The following is a 20,084-nucleotide window of genomic DNA, read 5'->3' on the forward strand; positions in this document are numbered from 1 at the left end:
ATCATGGCACCCACCTGTTCCCAATTAGCCCGTTCACCTGTGGGATGTTCCAAACAGGTGTTTGAGGAGCATTCCTCAACTTTCTCAGTCTTTTTTGCCACCTGTCCCAGCTTTTTTGGAACATGTTCCAGCCATAAAATTCCTTAGCTAATGATTATTTTCTAAAAACAATACATTTAATCAATTTGAAAATTATATATCTTGTCTTCGTAGAGTATTCAATTAAATATAGGTTGAACATGATTTGCAAATCATTGTATGCTGTTTTTAGTTATGTTTAACACAACGTCCCAACTTCATTGGAATTGGGGTTGCATTTATTCTAGAAAATATGTTCAAAACATCGCATAAACTCGCTTACGTGGTCGGCCATTTGGAGGTCTTTTCACTCTTGCGAGAGTGTGAATTTGCTAGAAAAAAAAAACTAACCTGAAAAAAACATTCAGTTCGTAAATATTCAGCAAGGACAAGGTACATACTGTATTCGTTTTCATTACAAGTACAAAAGCTACATAATAAATCTTGATAATAACGTCATCATCTGCATCTACTTACCGAGTCGTGAGCAGAACTGGATTTCTTTTAGCGGGTGTCTTCTTATCAAGAATGTTAAGTACAACGCTTTTACTCTTCGTTACATTGATGTAACCTCTGATGGCCGCTGCATGATTTCCAGCTCAGGCATGTTGTGCGCAGGAGCGAATGGTAAAATCCATTGCACTCTTAAGTCAGTGAGCCGACACAGTTCAATAGCACACTGTATTCGCAGGTAACGAACTACTTGCACTACTTCTGGTCTGTAGCTGAACATAATTTTCTCCAACATGGCACTGCCCTTACGTTGAATTATTTCATGACATATTGATTCTACAAACACAGTATTAATCAGTATTTTGACTAGTGCTGGCACATACTATGTATTCTTGCAAAAAGAAAAAAGGGGGTTTAGTTCTCCTTTAGTAAGCTTTAGCGATTGGAAACAGTGAAGCCCAAAACTATTCATACGCTAGCCAAGTTGGGAGCTAATGTTTATTTATGCATTAATGTTAATTTGTCGAACAACATTTTTCAGCTGGAAAGAAAGTGCCAAGACACTGTAAGACGTTGTGGTAAAAGGTATTAATATAAATCAATTATTTGCTATTTTTATTGTGTTTTGTACATTTTAACAAAAAGTCCCACATCCAAAATTACTATATTCATGGCATTTCTCAGGACAGACATATTGAATGTTCAAAATGTATAGTTGATTAGGTTTGAAGATTGAAGTGGAAAATAATGTAATTATTGTAATTTAAATATAAAAATGAAAAACGCAAAAGAATCACATTGTCTACTATGCCTATACAATATAATTTTTTTTCTGACATTCCTATTGGAGTAGACTACTCTTTTTTCATTACAGTGAAATGTGTATTGCAAAGAAGCAAGCAACAATAATAATAATAATAACGTGTACTTCAACACCGATGTAAAGTTTAAAACAATTAACGTAATGAAGACACTGAAACTGTAACACAATGAATAAGTAGGGTTAAAATGGTTTATTGTGGTGTGCAACAACACAGACAAATTAGAATTAGCAAGGCATCAACTTCATGCATCTATCATGTACACAATAGTAACCCCAAGTTACATACAGTAAATCACGTGTATTCAATAATTAAATAACTGAACACAATCTATAATTCCTAACCAGGGTCCTGTGGCACACTACTGTACCTTGAGAGAACGTAAGGGGTGCCATCGGAAACTATCCAATTTCACTTAATTTGTCAGAATATTATTATTTATCACTTTCAAATATGTCTGTTTATTGATCAATGCTAGCTATCCTTCTTGTTAGAGGGTTTGGGTCTATCGACTGGAAATGAATCCTTCATATATTTACAATCTCTTTATTTTCCATATAAGTGTCTCTACTTTAGTCAGAACCCACTTTGTTCACAAATTGCGGATGAGACTATCATTACTGGTCATGGGGCTTTCAAAAAAGGAAAATAAATGGCACCTACTTCGGGTCATTCAGTTCAATTATGGTTATTACCGGGTTAGTGTTTCGTGTTGCTGTGTTTGATATGCCTAATCTTTTGACTTTTATCCATTACAGCTGCTGGACGAGCCTCAGTTTCGCTGCATCACAAAAATCAAAACCATCGGAAGCACCTACATGGCAGCATCAGGTGTTACTCCAGATGTTAACAATGGGTACACCTGTATGAAGGTCAGTGTAGTCACTTAACATTGGCGTGTTTCGATCTGTGTAACTGATTTAAGCTACCACAAAAAAACATTTTTACCTATTTGGATGTTGTTCGGCAGAAGGAGGAGCAGTCGGACAAAGAGCGCTGGCAGCACCTGGCAGACCTGGCGGACTTTGCGCTAGCCATGAAGGTTACGCTCATGAACATAAACTACCAGTCATTTAACAACTTCATGCTACGAATCGGTATGTCTTTACTGTTCAACGGCCCGAATATGTAGTTTGTAGTGTTAATGTAATATTATTTATTGGAGAAACATTGCCATGGCGTGAAAGTACTAGTTTGGCAAAGGAACTTGCAGATCTATGTAATCACAAGTCCAGCTAGCTAGCCAAGCTTCCGGCAGATGATCTCATAGTCAGATATTTAAAAAAAAAAAAAAAAAAAATGCTAGTATTTTGTCTCTAATGAACCTGACTGACCAAATGAATGCATTTAACCTATAATTTCTTCATGGAGATTGCTATTTCCCAAATAGATTTGTAAAATTCACTTTTTGGGTGAAATAAACCATCTGGCATTGTGTGACTTGAATAGTGTCATTCAAATTACCATTTGTTGATTCTACATATTCTACATGGATAGTTTATATAGGGTTGATTTGTCTTACTCTCACGCCCAAATATATGCTTAAAAAGCATTACCATATCTCTGGCGTCTGCTAAGTAAACAGTGCCATGTACAACCCCAATTCCAATGACGTTGGGACGTTGTGTTAAACAAATAAAAACAGAATACAACTGATTTGTTCAATCTATATTTAATTGAAGACACTACAAAGACAAGCTATTTAATGTTCAAACTGATCAACTTTATTAATAGTTTTTTGCACATAATCATTAACTAAGAATGTTATGGCAGCAACACGTTCCAAAAGAAGCTGGGACAGGTGCCAAAACAAAAAAAAAAACTGAGAAAGTTGAGGAATGCTCCTCAAACACCTGCTTGGAACATCCCACAGGTGAACAGGCTAATTGGGAACAGGTGGTTGCCATGATTGGGTCTAAAAGGAGCTTCCCTGAATTGCTCAGTCATTCACAAGCAAAGATGGGGCGAGTTTCACCTCTTCGTGAACAAGTGCGAGAGAAAATAGTCCAACAGTTTAAGGACAATGTTCCTCAATGTACAATTGCAAGGAATTTAGGGATTTCATCATCTACGGTCCATAATGCAACCCTATGGGGGGCACAAGTCAGTGCAAACTGTAGGCCGGTCCCAAGCCCGGATAAATGCAGAGGGTTACGTCAGGAAGGGCATCCGGCTTAAAACCTTGCCAAACAAATATGAGCGTTCATCCAAAGAATTCCATACCGGATCGGTCGTGGCCCGGGTTAACAACGTCCTCCACCGACGCCGTCAACCTGCGGGGGCGCCGTTGGAAATTCAGCTACTGTGGGTCGAAGTCAAAGAAGAACAAGAGGTGGAAAGCGGGTTCTTCGGCAGAAAGAGAAGAGGAAAGCACAGAGCCTAGAACTGAATGTGGGGACTTTGAATGTTGGGACTATGACAGGAAAATCTCAGGAGTTGGTTGACATGATGATTAGGAGAAAAGTTGATATATTGTGTGTCCAGGAGACTAGGAGACCAGTTTGGACACATCCAGAGGAGAAATAGTGAGTATATTGGTAGAAGGATGATGAGGATGGAGCTGCTAGGCAAGAGAGCTAGAGGAAGACCAAAGAGAAGGTTGATGGATGTCGTGAGGGAAGACATGATGGCAGTTGGTGTTCGAGAGGAGGATGCAGGAGATAGGCTTACATGGAAAAGGATGACGCGCTGTGGCGACCCCTAACGGGACAAGCCGAAAGGAGAAGAAGAAGAGTCCATACAGTCCATAATATCGTCAAAAGGTTCAGAGAATCTGAAGAAATCATTGCAAGTAAGGGGCAAGGCCGAAAACCAACATTTAATGCACGTGACCTTCGATCCCTCAGGCGGCACTGCATCAAAAACCGACATCAATTTGTAAAGGATATCCCCACATGGGCTCAGGAACACTTCAGAAAACCAATGTCAGTAAATACAGTTCGGCGCTACATCCGTAAGTGCAACTTGAAACTCTACTATGCAAAGCAAAAGCGATTTATCAACAACAGCCAGAAACGCCGCCGGCTTCTCTGGGCCCGAGCTCATCTAAGATGGGCTGATGCAGAGTGGAAAAGTGTTCTGTGGTCCGATGAGTCCACATTTCAAATTGTTTTTGGAAATTGTGGACGTCGTGTCCTCTGGGCCAAAGAGGAAAAGAACCATCTGGACAGTTAGTGACACAAAGTTCTAAAGCCAGCATCTGCGATGGTATGGGGCTGTGCTAGTGCCAATGGCATGGGTAACTTTCACATCTGTGAAGGCACCATTAATGCTGAGAGGTACATACAGGTTATGGAGAAACATATGCTTCCATCCAAGCAACATCTTTTTCATGGACCCCCCTGCTTATTTCAGCAAGACAATGCCAAACCACATTCTGCATGTGTTACAACAGCGTGGCTTCGTGGCATTATCAGAATCATCTTTATTTGCCAAGTATGTCCAAAACACACAAGGAATTTGTCTCCGGTAGTTGGAGCCGCTCGAGTACGACAACAGGCAGTCAATGGACAGAACACTTTTGAGACATAAAGACATTGACAAAAAAAAAAAAAACAGTCACTGAGCAGTAAAGTGTTGCTAGTTATCTGGTAATGCCGGTACTTTTTTTTTTTTTTTCAAGGAGTGTATGCAGTTTAAAGTGACGAGTAGTGTGATAATCTGGGACAATGTTGATTGTGCAAATGTTGCAGATACTCCTCAGTCAGTGTGCAAATGGAGCAGATGCTACTCTGGTATGAGTGCCCAGTATTGGTCAACAACAGATATGCAAATAGTGCAGCGTGGCGAGACAACTACAGTGAGTGCACGAGTAATACATAATTGGCCCCACAGAAATGTGACAACAAACTCAAGACAAAAAATTGCCAGCATGTTGCAATGGAATTGTAGGTTAGGTGTTTAAGAAGTTGATTGCAAGAGGGAAGAAGATGTTGGAATGTCTACTAGTTCTAGTTTGCATTGATCGGTAGCGCCTACCTGAGGGAAGGAGCTGGAAGAGCTGGTGACCCGGATGTGGATGGTCAGAGAGGATTTTGCACGCTCTTGTCTTAGTTCTGGCAGCGTGCAAGTCCTCAAGGGTGGGTAGGGGGGTACCGACAATCCTTTCAGCAGTTTTGATTGTCCGTTGCAGTCGGAGTTTGTCCTTTTTTGTAGCAGCACCAAACCAGACTGTGATGGAAGAACACAGGACTGAGTTGATGACCGCTGTGTAGAACTGCCTCAGCAGCTCCTGTGGCAGGCTGTGCTTTCGCAGAAGCCGCAGAAAGTACATCCTCTGCTGGGCCTTTTTGAGGACGGAGTTGATGTTGGTCGCCTACTTCAGGCCCTGAGAGACTGTAATTCCCAGGAACTTGAAGGTGTCAACGGTTGACACAAGGCAGCTGGACAACGTGAGGGGCAGCTGTGGCAAAGGATGCCTCCTGAAGTCCACGATTATCTCTACAGTCTTGAGTGTGTTCAGCTCCAGGTTGTGTCGGCCGCCCCACAGCTCCAGCCGCTCCGCTTCCTGTCGATATGCAGACTCGTCACCGTCCTTGATGAGGCCGATGACAGTGGTGTCATCTGCAAACTTCAGGAGTTTGACAGTCGGGTTCGCTGAGGTGCAGTCGTTCGTGTAGAGAGAGAAGAGCAGCGGAGAGAGGACACAACCTTGGGGCGCCCCAGTGCTGATGCTGCGTGTGGATGAGGTGGCCTCCCCCAGCCTCACCTGCTGTGTCCCGCCCGTCAGGAAGCTGTAAATCCACTGGGAGATGGCAGGTGAGACGCTGAGCTGGAGAAGCTTGGAGGAAAGGAGTTCAGGGATGATGGTGTTGAACGCTGAGCTGAAGTCCATGAACAGGATCCTCGCGTAGGTCCCTGCACTGTCGAGGTGTTCTAGGATGAGGTGCAGTCCTATGTTGACTGCATCATCCGCAGACTTGTTCGCTCGGTTGGCAAACTGCAGGGGGTCCAGCAGGCGACCTGTGACGCTCTTGAGGTGGTCCAGCACGAGACGTTCAAAGGACTTCATGACCACAGATGTCAAGGCGACAGGCCTGTAGTCATTTAGACCCGAGATTGCAGGTTTCTTGGGGACTGGAATGATGATGGAGCGTTTGAAACAGGATGGTACTTCGCACAGTTCCAGAGATCTGTTGAAGATCTGAATGAAGACTGGTGCGAGCTGGTCCTCGCAGACTTTGAGGCAGGATGGGGACACATGCTCTGGGCCTGCCGCTTTGTTCATCTTTTGTTGTTTGAAGATGCGTCTCACAACTTGTTCATGGATGGTTAACGCAGAAGTCAGAGGTGTGATTCTGTTCGGTGATGTGGATGTGGGGTGTGAAAGTGTCCTTTTCAAATCTGCAGTCGAAGGTATTCAAGTCGTTGGCTAGTGTGCTATTGTTCTCAGCTTGGGGGGGATCGTCGCTTGTAATTAATTAGTCAGCGATTGGAATGCATGCCAGACTGATTTAGAGTTGTTAGTCGTTTTATGAAGCATAAAATACGACAACGGAGCATAAAATATGGCAACGGAGACCCCGGACTGTTGAACAGCTGAAGCTGTACATCAAGCAAGAATAGGAAAGAATTCCACCTACAAAGCTTCAACAATTAGTGTCCTCAGTTCCCAAACGTTTATTGAATGTTGTTCAAAGAAAAGGTGATGTAACACAGTGGTAAACATGACCCTGTCCCAGCTTTTTTGGAACGAGTTGCAGCCTTAAAATTCTAAGTTAATGATTATTTGCTAAAAACAATCAAGTTTATCAGTTTGAACATTAAATATCCTGTCTTTGTCGTGTATCCAATTAAATATAGGTTGAACATGATTTGCAAATCATTGTATTCTGTTTTTATTTGTTTAACACAACGTCCCAACTTCATTGTTAATTGGGGCTGTACGTTGTATATTTAAGTCAATGTCTTTGGAGTGTATTCAATTAAATATAGGTCGAACATGATTTGCAAATCGTTGTACAGTGTTCCCTCGTTTTTTTTTTTTAATGGGGACCAGAACCCCCCGCGAAAGGTGAAAAACCGCAAAGTTGGATTTGCCCCCCCCCCAGGAATTTTTGTGGATGTGTATGTGGGTACCAGAATGTATAAAATATGTAAACAGTATTTATACTTTACATATTTGAAACAAAGATTACAACAGTACATGTATTTACTTAAATCTTTAATTCTAAAACCTTAGACAATAATTAACATTTATTATACAGTAATTAACATTCATCAACATTGCCTTCTGAGAGAGGCGAAGAGGCTTGTGTTGGTGGCGGAGGAGAGGCTCTCACTTGACTCGGAGACTCTTCTGCTGGAGGCGCTGACGGTGTACCTTGGAGACATGGTGATGGGCACTTTTTCGCTGATGGTCATCATCTTCTTCCTCTTGGGCGCCCCGGAGGAAGCTTTCGCAGGGGCACAGCGCTTCGGCGGCATTGTAAGGACATGCTTAACGAATCTAAAAAATGATCGCTTCAACAAAAAAAAGTTATTGCGAACACAACAGTGTGGACGAGACTGGCGAGACACAACAAGGGAAGATGCTGGGTGAGGCTGCGATGATGCGCAGCCAATCAGCTTACAGGGTAAATCCACTCGTGCTCTGATTGATCGATGTCACGCCGGGAACCAATCACGCGCCTTGTATGAGTGCCCGTACAGTACAGGCATGTACAAAGCCTCTGGGTCAACTCATCTCTTTGTTTGGCATGCAGGGAAAACCTTCTCTCGCGCGCATCAACATGAAACAACTGCGTCTTTCCGCAATATGGCTGCCGATATGGCTATATTTTTTTATGAATATTTGGGAAAACCCCGCGACGCACTGAAGTTGCAAAACGTGAAGCGCGAAGTGGTGAGGGAACACTGTATTCTGTTTTTATTTATGTTTAACACAACGTCCCAACTTCATTGGAATTGGGATTGTAGAATGAACACGAATGGCTGTCAGATGACACATTACCTTGCATTACCTTACTTCTATTTCTTATTTTTTTTCTTTGACTCACTCCATCAAGGTCTGAATAAGGGAGGAGTTTTAGCAGGAGTGATTGGTGCACGCAAACCTCACTATGACATCTGGGGAAACACAGTGAATGTTGCCAGTCGTATGGAGTCTACAGGGGTGATGGGAAACATTCAGGTATGGCAACAGTCTTTAATACAGTCCACTAATTGTCAATATCACCTATTCTTTCACATTTTACTGAATTTAGCTCGACAGAGCAGATTCATAACTATACAATAGCTCACGTTTTAAGAAGACCTCATCTTTTCCTGACCAACTCTTGAAGGATTATTTAAACCAAAAAGTTTATTCCATTGTTTTGTACTCTCACGTTCCCCTTCTATTTAAGTGGGTAATTATTTGGTATTTCATATTGCATTTTAAATCAGATTGATACAAATACATAGTCTTAGAGTCTATCCCAGCTATGTTCGGGCGGGAGGCGGGGTAAACCCTGAACTGGTCGGCAGCCAATCACAGGGCACATATAAACAACCATTCACACTCACATTCACACCTACGGGCAATTTAGAGTCGTCAATTAACCTACCATGCATGTTTTTGGGATGTGGGAGGAAACCGTAGTGTCTGGAGAAAACCCACGCAGGCACAGGGAGAACATGACTGGGATTTGTACCCCGGTCCTCAGAACTGTGAGGCTGACGTGCTAACCAGTCGGCCACCGTGCCGCCTTTGGAAGTAGATTTAGTGAGAAAAATGGTGACGTGTTAAGTACTTATTTCAGCCGCTGTATGTGTCACAAAATTTATGAATTCCAACTCTCAGCGGAAATTGTACACACCGTCACTGCGTCAGGGTCCCGGCATAAGTCTAACATCCCACGCTGTGAAAACATGAGGTGCTTACTCAACTTAAAACAAAGTACCGGTAAAATTTGTAACTTTATCTCGACTTAGCTAGATGTAGTCAACACTCGCTGAATTGAAAGAGCTTCAAAATATCCCTGGAAAGTCTTTTTTTCTTTCTTTTTTAAACACCTATTTGTTACAGTGTGCAGCCAGTGTCCTTAAAAAACAGGTACCAGCCGTGCGGTGCGTTTTGTATTGTCCAGAAAACAAAGAAACAAAAAAACAATCACACCATTTTTCAAAAAACAAATAATGTAAGTAGGCCATCATATCCTATGCTTGTTGGTTGTTGTTGAGAATAGTGAGTGCAGTTAATTGTTTTGTAATGTTGAGTAGGTAGTCTCACAATTATAAGAAAACATAAATAATAAATGGCATTTTCTCCTCCCCGACGTAGGCTAAATGTAAAATAAAAATGCTTTTATCCCGTATGCGCTATAGGGAAATCCTAATAATACTATCCATCCATTTTCTTTACCGCTTATCCTCACCAGAGTTGCGGGCTGCTGGAGACGTCTGTTATTTAAAATGTGAATTCCACGTACAGTTCACATAATTATTTGTGTTATTGTTATTGTTTAAACTAAAATTAATACACTAATGTTGAAATAAAAGGTAAAACTCGCCCATCATAGCTCCTGGCAGGCGCTTGACATGGGCTCACTTTTGGTGGCCGGTGATCTTTCGGGGTGGCAGCTGGCTCCTGTGTCGGGCCCTATTGGGGCCATGCTTTCCGGGGGTAGCGGGGGTGGTTGCAGCGGTGGGGCGCACTGGGTGGGGGGGATTGGACGTGGGGTTTGGAGTTACCCTTGCCGACTGGTCGGGGGGCAGGCCCACCCTTCCTTGATGTCCCGGCGCAGCAAGTCTGTACACGTGTTGACTTAACATGCATGTGATATGGTGTTTATTCACTAATATGTTTCATAGACACGCTATAGACTTGAATTGCTTTTCCTGGTAAAACTAACAATAACACAGGTTGTATTCAGATAACAACTCACAGGTTCTTACAGGTGTATGGACACTATAAAAGCATCCCACCGCACCACTCATCAGTAGCACTGCCTTGCTCATTTCCCACATCCTGTCCTGCACTGCCCTTTTCTGTCCTCTCTCATCTTGTTCTATTGGTTAGTTGTTGCATGTCCTCACCAGGTGTGTGTGCCCCCCCCATCCATGAATAAAAACACAATTTGACTTTTGTAACATTACTTGTGGTCAAATATCTAGACTGTCTAACTATTGTGCTGCTGTGGTTCGCACCCCTATTCCCCTTGTCCGTGCTGTCCCTCGATCTATCACCTAAAACCCTTTTCTGTCCAGCTGCATTTTCAATAAACATCACAATGATTCAAATAGAGGACGTATTTCGAACTCCCCTGTTGCACAGCAAAACTGTTCCAGCACAAAAGGCATACAGATCCACCGTTCTGCATAGCCATGCAGCTGAACAGGACAGGTTTAAAAAAGAGAAATAAAAAATAAACTATTTTGCAATTAGCATGACGTTTTGGCAAGTGATTGGAATTACAGAACAATAACAGTTTCAGTATTTATGACTTGTCTTGATCAGGGAGGTATTTCGTTAACAATTCATTATTATTTAACCATGACTTCGAATTCTCGAATGTGTGTGTGTGTGTGTATGTGTGTGTGTGTGTCTATTTATCTAGATAGAGAGAGAGAGAGAGAGAGGGAGCGGGAGCGCGATAGAGAGATACACACGCATTCATACATTGGAGAATTCGAAGTCATGGCGAAACAATAATGAATTGTTCACGAAATGTCATAAAGTCATAAATACTGAAATTGTTATTTTTCTGTAATTCCAATCACCTGCCAGCAGTTCATACTAACTGTTGACGAAATGCCTCCCTGATCAAGACGAGTTCCAAAATCCCATCCGTGCCCCTGGTGAATACGATTAGATAACTGTGTTGTGTGTGTTTCCCCCAGGTGGTGGAGGATTGCTACAACATTCTCAAAGAGTATGGCTTCCGCTTTGTGAGGAGGGGACCTATCTTTGTGAAGGGAAAAGGGGAGCTCCTCACTTACTTTCTGAAGGGAAGGGACAAACAAGGTTCCTTTCTAAATGGCTCTTCAGTCACACTTCCACATCAGGTCGTGGACAGTTAAACCCAAAAATGAACGTAATAACAGCAAACGAATGCTAAATTCAGAGAGGTTGTGGAAAGAACATTTGAATGAGAAGTCATTTGCCTTGAAACCATGAAATGCCCTCATACCCTTGACACTGCCTACACGTCTCTGTGGATTCACATCTTTCTGCAGGCTCTGCTGTAGAAAATGTTGATAACTTCAATTAAATTCTGCGGGCATGCTTAAACAGAGATCTTTGTCAACAGGGCGCTCATTACTGGAGATGTTTTCACCTCGATGGGAACCAATTCCTTCTTTTGATGCCAGTAGAGGGGATGTATTTGTAATTCAGTGTCATGGTCAACTAGATTTGTTTGTTATGGGATGGGATACTGCTGGATTGGAATTCTGGATTTACTTCTGTGTGAAAATGTACATAAAATATAATTATGTACCAGTACTATCAACATTTGGCTCTTCATTCAAGTGATAACCGTAATTTCTCGTGTATAATGCGCATTTCCCCCCCAAAAAAATTGTCAAAAGTCAATAGTGTGCATTATACATGGGTATAGGGGAAAATGGGGGAAAAAAATTCACATTTTATAAATGTATGCCGCCATCTAGAGGTTATGAAAAAGGTCTGGCCTACACTTTCACTCCAATATGACCGGGGTACGTATGTATGACTGCATATATATACAGTTGTGCTCATATGTTTACATACCCTGGCAGAATATGTGAAATGTTTTTTTTAGATACGACTGATGACCGAACAACAACCATCATTAATTTCTTTATGGTTATGTTTTGTTTAATGATAATGCTTGACCGTTTAATTTCATCCATCCATCCATTTTCTGAGCCGCTTCTCCTCGCTAGAGTCGCGGGCGTGCCGGAGCCTATCCCAGCTATAATCGGGCAAGAGCAGAACAGCCTGAACTGATGGCCAGCCAATCGTAGGGCACATATAAACAAACAACCATTCGCACTCACATTCACATCTACGGGCAATTTAGAGTTGTCAAGTAACCTACCATGCATGTTTTTTGGAATGTGGGAGGAAACCGGATTGCCCGGAGAAAACCAACGCAGGCACGGGGAGAAGATGCAAACTCCACACAGGCGGGGCCGAGGATTGAACCCCGGTCCTCAGAACTGTGAGGCAGACGGCCGCCGTTTAATTTCAATCCCATTAAAATAAAATTAAGTGTGTTTCGCCTGGCCTTTCATGTATTCTTTAAAGAATTGTACCCATCTTACAAATTCTGCCTGGGTGATCAAACATATGAGCACAACTGTGTGTTTTCTAATTTACTAAATAAAAGTAGGGCTGTGAATTTCAAAATAAGAATAAGTAAATAAAAAAAGAAAGTATTACGTGTTCAATTAAAGTGCTTAACGTCAGAAATTCTTTTTGGAAAAAAACCAACAAAATACAGCTAATACTTCGTTTTAATCTCGTGGGTAGAAGCAAAATCATGCACTGTAAAAATGCATTATACGTGGGTAGAAGGGTTTTCCAGAATTTTGAGGTCAACTTTGGGGGTGCGTATTATACATGGGTGCGCATTATACATTGATACAATTATGGTGAATAATTGAGGTAATGGTGATGAAATATGCAGACAGAAATACTAAATGCGAGAAAGGTGTGATTTCTAAAAACAAACAAACATAGACTGGAATCACACTGTGACTTTTATGTGCTACACTTATCTACACTTACTATACAGAAATATTTGACCTGAAGCGAGCTGTCCTGGGGAGCGGGGGCATTCATGGGTGTGTATGATAGTGTGTGTCTGTATTGCTCAATTTCCTCAGTCAATGGATTGTTTCCCCATGCTCTTGGCTGGAGAATAGGTTAGCTCAGTCAGTACTCTCCTGTCCTCTCTGCTCATGGATCTCTAAAGCACACTTACACTGCTGGCCCGGGCCATGAATATGAATAATAGGTAAAACTGGTTGTTTTTCTGGACCGAGTGAAGCCACACAGCAGAGATATGTTTTACGCATTGTGGGTAGATAGAAGTGCCTATCACAGATGTGATCACAAAATTTTAGATGAAGGATTCCGCTATTCCAAGTCCGCTAGTCCTGTCCATTGACTGTGCTTTTAAAGGATAAATGCAGTTTATTATGGCAGCGTTGGTTTTTGTTCTACCAATTTGATAATAAACATATACAGTGAGCTTTGTAAAGAAACAGATGAGGGCTGTTATGACTGTGACAACTAAAAAATTGTTTAATCGCCCCATCGTATTTTTATACACACTAAATTGATGGATAACTAGTTTTGTAAACATAAGGATAATAAGTTTGTACAGCTATTGTTCAAGTTACTGTAAAAAGGGTTTTGGTAACAAAAATTGACTGCAATATCTCAATGTTATTATTAATTACATATGACAATTTGAAATTTTGGTACAGATTTCAGCAAGAATCATGGAGGCTGGCACACATAATTTGCTTTTGCAGGTCACATACAATGATGTGGCGGGCTGGAACTGGCCCCCAGGCCTTGAGTTTGACACCTATAAAATAAGGCATCCAAATGGGAATTTCCTTAAAATGGGAAGAATAAACCAAATACAGTAAATGTAAAAGAAATGCAAACAAAAAGGTTTGAGTGAGAAGATTGTGAGTTGGTGCATCAATCTTGTTAAATCTCTTTTTCAAAAATAATGTATAAACAATCTGAACCAATATTATTCACACTTGTTCTTGTTTGGAAACACAATATCTGTTTGCCTGGTTATCGTCACCACTTTCTTACTTCACTGAAAAACCACTTGCAGCACTCACAAAGCTGCACTGACTAAGCGAATTGGCTGAGTTGTCACACGGAAGAAGGTATAGAGCACGCGATATGTTCATTTTTGGTGTGCATACTAGGGCTCGACCGTTTAATCAGCTGGCCAATTTAATCGGCTGATATCCCTTTTCAGATTGGGAAAGAAATCTGATGATTTTATTTTTACACATTTCAACATAAAACAAAAATCATGAAAATCAAATGAAGATAAAAATCTGTAAAAAATGGAAAATAGATCAGCCTTTTTTCCCCAATTTTTTCTCTCTGTTGTAAAATGAAACAAATGCTAAAGAACAAAGTATTGTAAAACTGTCAAATATTTTGCCGTTAATTCCTATCTTTATTGTTGTAAGTGTTAAGGGACCAAAAAAAAAAAAAGAAGTTATTTGATTCCTTATATATTTTTCAATTAATTGGTTATCGGAATTTTATTCTGACAAATATCAGAATCGCCTTTAAAAATCCATATCGCTCAGGCCCTAGTGCTTACATGTACTATCATGAAAAGCTCAGAAAAAGCTGTGCAGGTTAACATTAAACAAAAACAAAAAAATTCCCCTCAAAGTTGGGTTTGGTTAAATTGATCAAAGCACTTGTCAAAATCTGAAATAGGTCCGGCTCCATACAGAAAGACGCCTGGTTCCGTATCGGGATTGCAGTCTGCCTATTGATCAACTCTGGTTTAGATCATCAATGTTAGTTTTTTTTCTGTGTGTGAATAATATCCCTGTCATTTGGGGAATCTGAAAAAAAAAACAAGAGCCACGCAGTAATAAGCTATATTTCCTTTAACATCATGGCAAAGGATATGGGCAAGAATCTCATTCAGCGGGACAAAATAAGTCAACTGAATGTGTTTCCAATAATTCCACCTGTTATTATTTCGAGCTCTATATCTGGATGTGGATTCCAGATTTCTGGTGTTGTGCTTTACACCCGAATACTTAACAGGTGGAAATGGGATCTCATCTAATTGAAATAATTGGCTACCCTCTGTGTTTCCTTTTCGTTTTGACCAGTGATGTAAATAACTCCAGTACTTTAAATATTAGACCGCTGGCAAACAAACATTTGAACCACTGGTGGAAAATAATGTAATAATACTAACAAGGGTACAATTCGGAGGTACCTGCACTTTACTTGAGTATTGAAATTGATTTGTGCCATTTATCTACTTTAGATTCTCTCCATAAATTTGACAGCTTTAGTTACTTCTCAGGTCAAAATTGTACACAAAAGCATTCATTGTACACACAATGACATGTTTTTGTCTAAGTAGTCTTCTTTGTGACCTCTTTAACAGAATGTGTATCGTTCCTGTCATGTTTAATTTATTAAGATGTCCTGTAATAATGATATTTCCACTTATTATGTTTTATAATATTGACTTAATAAAATAGGACCACCCAAGGTTTGACACACACTAAAACAAACAAGTTGGTTTAATGCAAAGTAAAGTACTTCAAATGATATTTGCCTGAAGCAGTCTTTTTGGGAAGATTTCCGGCAAAACCAGTACATACAGTATGACATGAACCACCAGTCCAGTTTTACTGAAGAAAATATTCGAAGTACTGTACTTTTACCACAAATAACTTCATGTATTTCACAGAGAACCTTTTGCTGTAAGTTTGTCAATATTTAAAATTTGCAAGAAAATGAAAACATTTCTGCGACCTTCAATAGGACAGATGAGTCAGCAAGCACGTGCAGTGTTTAAAATGTGTTTGCAAAGATGAGAACGTCCTTCTCCATGAAGTTGCCATTTTAGATGTACAAGGTATATCATGGCAGCAAGGAAACCGGCGAGTTAGTCAACGTACATTTTGAGTCAATGTGTTTAGGAAACCTCTGCTGTAGAATGGGATCAAAGTGCAATAGTGTCTTCTCCAAACCTTGACATGCTCTTTTAAGAAAAGGTTAAGTCATTCCTTGCCCTTTAATTCATATTTTTATAATGTCATGTGAAATTGTGCTCAATTTAAAAGAAGAGATTGTGTGTTGTACATAAGAGTCAAAACAGTATTTATGGTTCCGATGAATTTATTACCAACAACTGGGACAGTTTTTATGTGAGAAAGTGCCAATGATCATGAAATAACTGGATATTAAAGCCAAAACATGGATTTGAGATTGTTTCCTTATTTGTATTTTTAAAAGGATATGTGAAACAAAATAGCACTTTAAATACTGTGTTGATTCCAAATTTTACATTGCAACTTCTACAACTCCAGCAAATAGCACCAAAAGACGACAGTACATAGATTTCCCCAAGTGGTGCTAGTCACCCTTCATGTCCTAATTTTCTCTGACTTGACCCTTGACTTGATAGCAATGAGCCAATTGCTGTTTCCCGATTGATTTATATTGTAGACATCTATCACTTGTTTTGATCCCGAGATTGCTTTTTCATTTGAAGTACTTCTACTGTTACTGTAAGTCGATGTTTCCTTGTTCATTTCAGTTGTCATAATAAAGTGAGTTGATTTTTTTTCTAAATGCAAGACTCTGTCATAATTATTATTCATTTTGTTGTTATTATTATCATCAATATGACCTTTTATCAAACTAAAAGGTACTTTATATTAAAACTTAGTGCCAACTAATATAACTATCGGTATTTGTTTCATAGCCACAAATTAAAATAAAACTCAGTTGCTGGGAAAAATATGTTTGTCATTATCTATTTCCAGATGTATTTGACCCAATAGTCCTCATTCTTTCTGTTCAATGTTTCGTCCTAAAAGACAAACTCCAAAAACAATGACATTTATTTTCCAGGTGGCTCGACATAGTCACAGTGACATCACTAAACTGTGGTGCTGCTACAATGATGGCCCGTCTGTGGATGCATCAACAGTAGGGATTCATTGAGTCGGATTTAACTTCCCGTTCTACAACTCTAAAAAGTTTTTCCGTGTTGTTCTAATCCCTCCTCCATGTTTTCTCCATCTTTGACTTGACAATGAATCTATTTACAGTAGCGTTTCTCAATTGATGTATTCTGGTATATTGTTATCTATTTCTTTAAGTATACATTAAAAGTAAAATGGTGTGGCAAGTCGTTTTAACATTGAATTTCCTTGATATCCATCTTAAGGTCCATGTACTCGTCTAGTACGCTCTTTGTCCTCACTAGTAAGTAATTTTACCATGGTGTAGATGGGAAGAGAAATATTTGAGTAGGGGTTATTTTAAAGGAAGCGTTAGCTAAGAATGTCTTGGAGGTCTGCGATGGGCTGGTGTCCAGTTGAGGGTGTACCCTGCCTCTCCCCCGAAGATACCTGGGATAGGCTCCAGCACGTCCGCGACTCTAGTGAGGATAAGTGGTACAGAAAATGAATGAATGAATCTCTTCGAGGTGAAAAGAGTATCAGGTTGAGTGATGAGGCTGAAACTTGAAATTGAGTGTTCTGTATAATGTGATTAGGGGCTATGCCCCACAGTAAGGATGTGACCTAGAGGGGAAAGACATTCTGGAAGGAGCTAGACGAAGTAGTTCTGTGCATCCCACACAGAGAGAGAGTCGTGATTGGTGCAGATTGTAATGGACATGTTGGTGATGAAACCACGGGTGATGAACAAGTGATGGCTAAGTTGGGGGTCCAGGAAAAGAACTTGGAGGGATACATGGTGGGAGACTGCAAGAAGAATGGAAATGGCTGTAGTGAACACTTTCTTCCAGAAGAGGCAGAAACATAGGGTTACCTAGAAGAGCGGAGGTAGAAGCACGCAGGTGGATTACATCTTGTGCAGACGATGTAATCTGAAGGAGGTTACCGACTGTAAGGTAGTGGTAGGGGAGAGTGTGGCTAGACAGCATAGCACGGTGGTGTGAAAGATGGCTCTGGTGGTGGGGAGGAAGATTAAGAAGACAAAGACAGAGCAGAGAAACATGTAGGGGAAGCTGAGAAAGGAAGAGTGCCGTGCGGCTTTACGGCGAGAGGTGAGACAGGCTCTTGGTGGACAGGAGGAGCTTCCAGAAGACTAGATCACTACAGGTCTAGGTGATCAGAAAGACCGGCAGGAGGGTACTCAGTATGTCTTCTAGTAGGGAAGGAGAGAAGGAGACTTGATGGTGGAACCTCAAATTAGAGGAAATCATCCAAGGAAAGAGGTTAGCTAAGAAGAAGTGGGACACTGAGAGGACTGAGGAGTGGAGAAAGGAATACATGGAGATGTGACGTTTGGAAAGGGCAGAGGTGGCAAAGGCCAAACGAGGCAAATCATGACATGTATGCCAGGTTGAACACTAAAGAAGGGGAAAAAGATCTATCCAGGTTGGCCAGAGAGAGGGATAGAGATGGGAAGGATGTGAGGCAGGTTGGGCTGATTAAGGATAGAGATGGAAATGTGTTGATTGGTGCCAGTTGTGTGCTGCATAGATGGAAAGGATAGTTTGAGGAGTTGAGGAATATGAGAGAGAAGGAAGAGTAAAAGACGCAAGTGGGGTCGGCCCGGAAGTAGCAATGATTAGTAAGGGGGGAGTTAGAAAGGTACTAAAAGAGGATGAAAAAATGGACAGGCAGTTGGTCCTGATGACATACAGTCGCAACCTCTGGAGGTATGGAAGCATCTAGGAGAGGTGGCTGTGGAGTTTTGGACCAGTTTATTCAACAGAACACTCGCGGGTGAAAAGATGCCTGAGGAATGGAGGAAAAGTGTGCTGGTGCCTATTTTTAAGAACAAGGGCGATGTGCAGAGCTGTAGGAACTACAGACCCTTTCCAAAATAAACATTTATATCATGGAGAAGTTTATTTATTTCCATAACTCCACTGAAAAAGTTTAACTTTCATAGATTGTAGATTCAAGTCCCACAATTTAAACAATGTCGAGTATTCATGAGTTTATTTTTTGCATAATTTGGGCTTCCAGCTCACAAAACCCACAAAATCAGGAATTCAAAAAATTTGAATACTGTGAAGAAATCAACAGTTTAAAAAAAAAAAAAAGCAAGAAATTAGGGTCACATTAAATCAAACAAAACATGGTACTTTCAAAATATGTTAATCCTCAATACTTGGTTGGGAATCCCTTTGCTTTAATCACTGCCTCGATACGCCGTGGCATTGAGGCAATCAACCTGTGGCATTGCCTGGGAGTTATGGACACCCAGATTTCCTTGATACCGTCAGTTCTTCTTTGTTTGTGGGTCTGGTGCCCCTTCATTTTCCTCTTGATAATACCCCATAGATTCTCAATCGGATTTAGATCCTGCAAGTTGGCTGGCCAGTCAAGCACTGTTGATGCCATGGGCATCAAACTAGGTTTTGGTGCATGTGGCTGCGTGGCCACGGGCCAGGTCCTGCTGGAAGATGAAATCTGTATCTCCATCCAGATCCTCAGCAGAAGGAATCATGGAGTCCTCTAAAACATCAACCTTGGATTTAAGAAAGCAGAGTTTACCAATACCTGGTAGATTGCACCCCAAATCATGACTGACTGTGGATATTTCACAGTGGACCTCAAGCAGCTTGGATTCTGTTCTTCATCAGTCTTCCTCCAAACCCTTGGACCTTGATTCCCGAAGGAAAGGCACACTTTACTTTCATCGGAAAAGAGGACCTCGGACCAGTCGCCAACAGTCCAGTCGTTCTTCTCTTTGGCCCAGTTGAGGCGCTTCCTATGTTGACTCAGGCTCAGAAGTGGCTTGACCCGAGGAACCCGACAGTTGTTGGATGCGTCTGAATGTGGTGGTTTTTGAAGCTGTGACTTCTGTTTCATTCCACTGATACGCTGCTGAAGCCCACGGTCATCTTTTTTTTTGCTGGTGCATATTCTCCTGCCACATTGTGTCCTTCCATTGATATGCTTGGACACAGCATTCCTTAGCTATGAACATTTGTGACTTACCCATCCTATGGAGGGTATCAATGATGGTCTTCTGGCCAGTTGTTGTCGAGTCTGCAGTCTTCCCCATATTGACCCCAACTGGGACAATTGAAT

General features: G+C 41.1%; 1 protein-coding gene across 1 annotated transcript in view; it reads left to right on the top strand.

The window, feature by feature from the left end:
• adcy3a (adenylate cyclase 3a) overlaps positions 1-16,640 on the top strand; it is a 51,722-nt gene extending 35,082 nt beyond the window's left edge. Inside the window, 4 exon segments of the mRNA XM_061673633.1 lie at positions 2,111-2,224; positions 2,323-2,449; positions 8,360-8,484; positions 11,175-16,640. Coding sequence (XP_061529617.1) covers positions 2,111-2,224; positions 2,323-2,449; positions 8,360-8,484; positions 11,175-11,354 — 546 coding nt within the window. The 3' untranslated portion in view covers positions 11,355-16,640.
• Positions 16,641-20,084: the final 3,444 nt, after the last annotated feature.

This window comes from Phycodurus eques, chromosome 4, assembly GCF_024500275.1.
Source record: "Phycodurus eques isolate BA_2022a chromosome 4, UOR_Pequ_1.1, whole genome shotgun sequence".
In the NCBI taxonomy this organism is placed as follows: domain Eukaryota; kingdom Metazoa; phylum Chordata; class Actinopteri; order Syngnathiformes; family Syngnathidae; genus Phycodurus; species Phycodurus eques.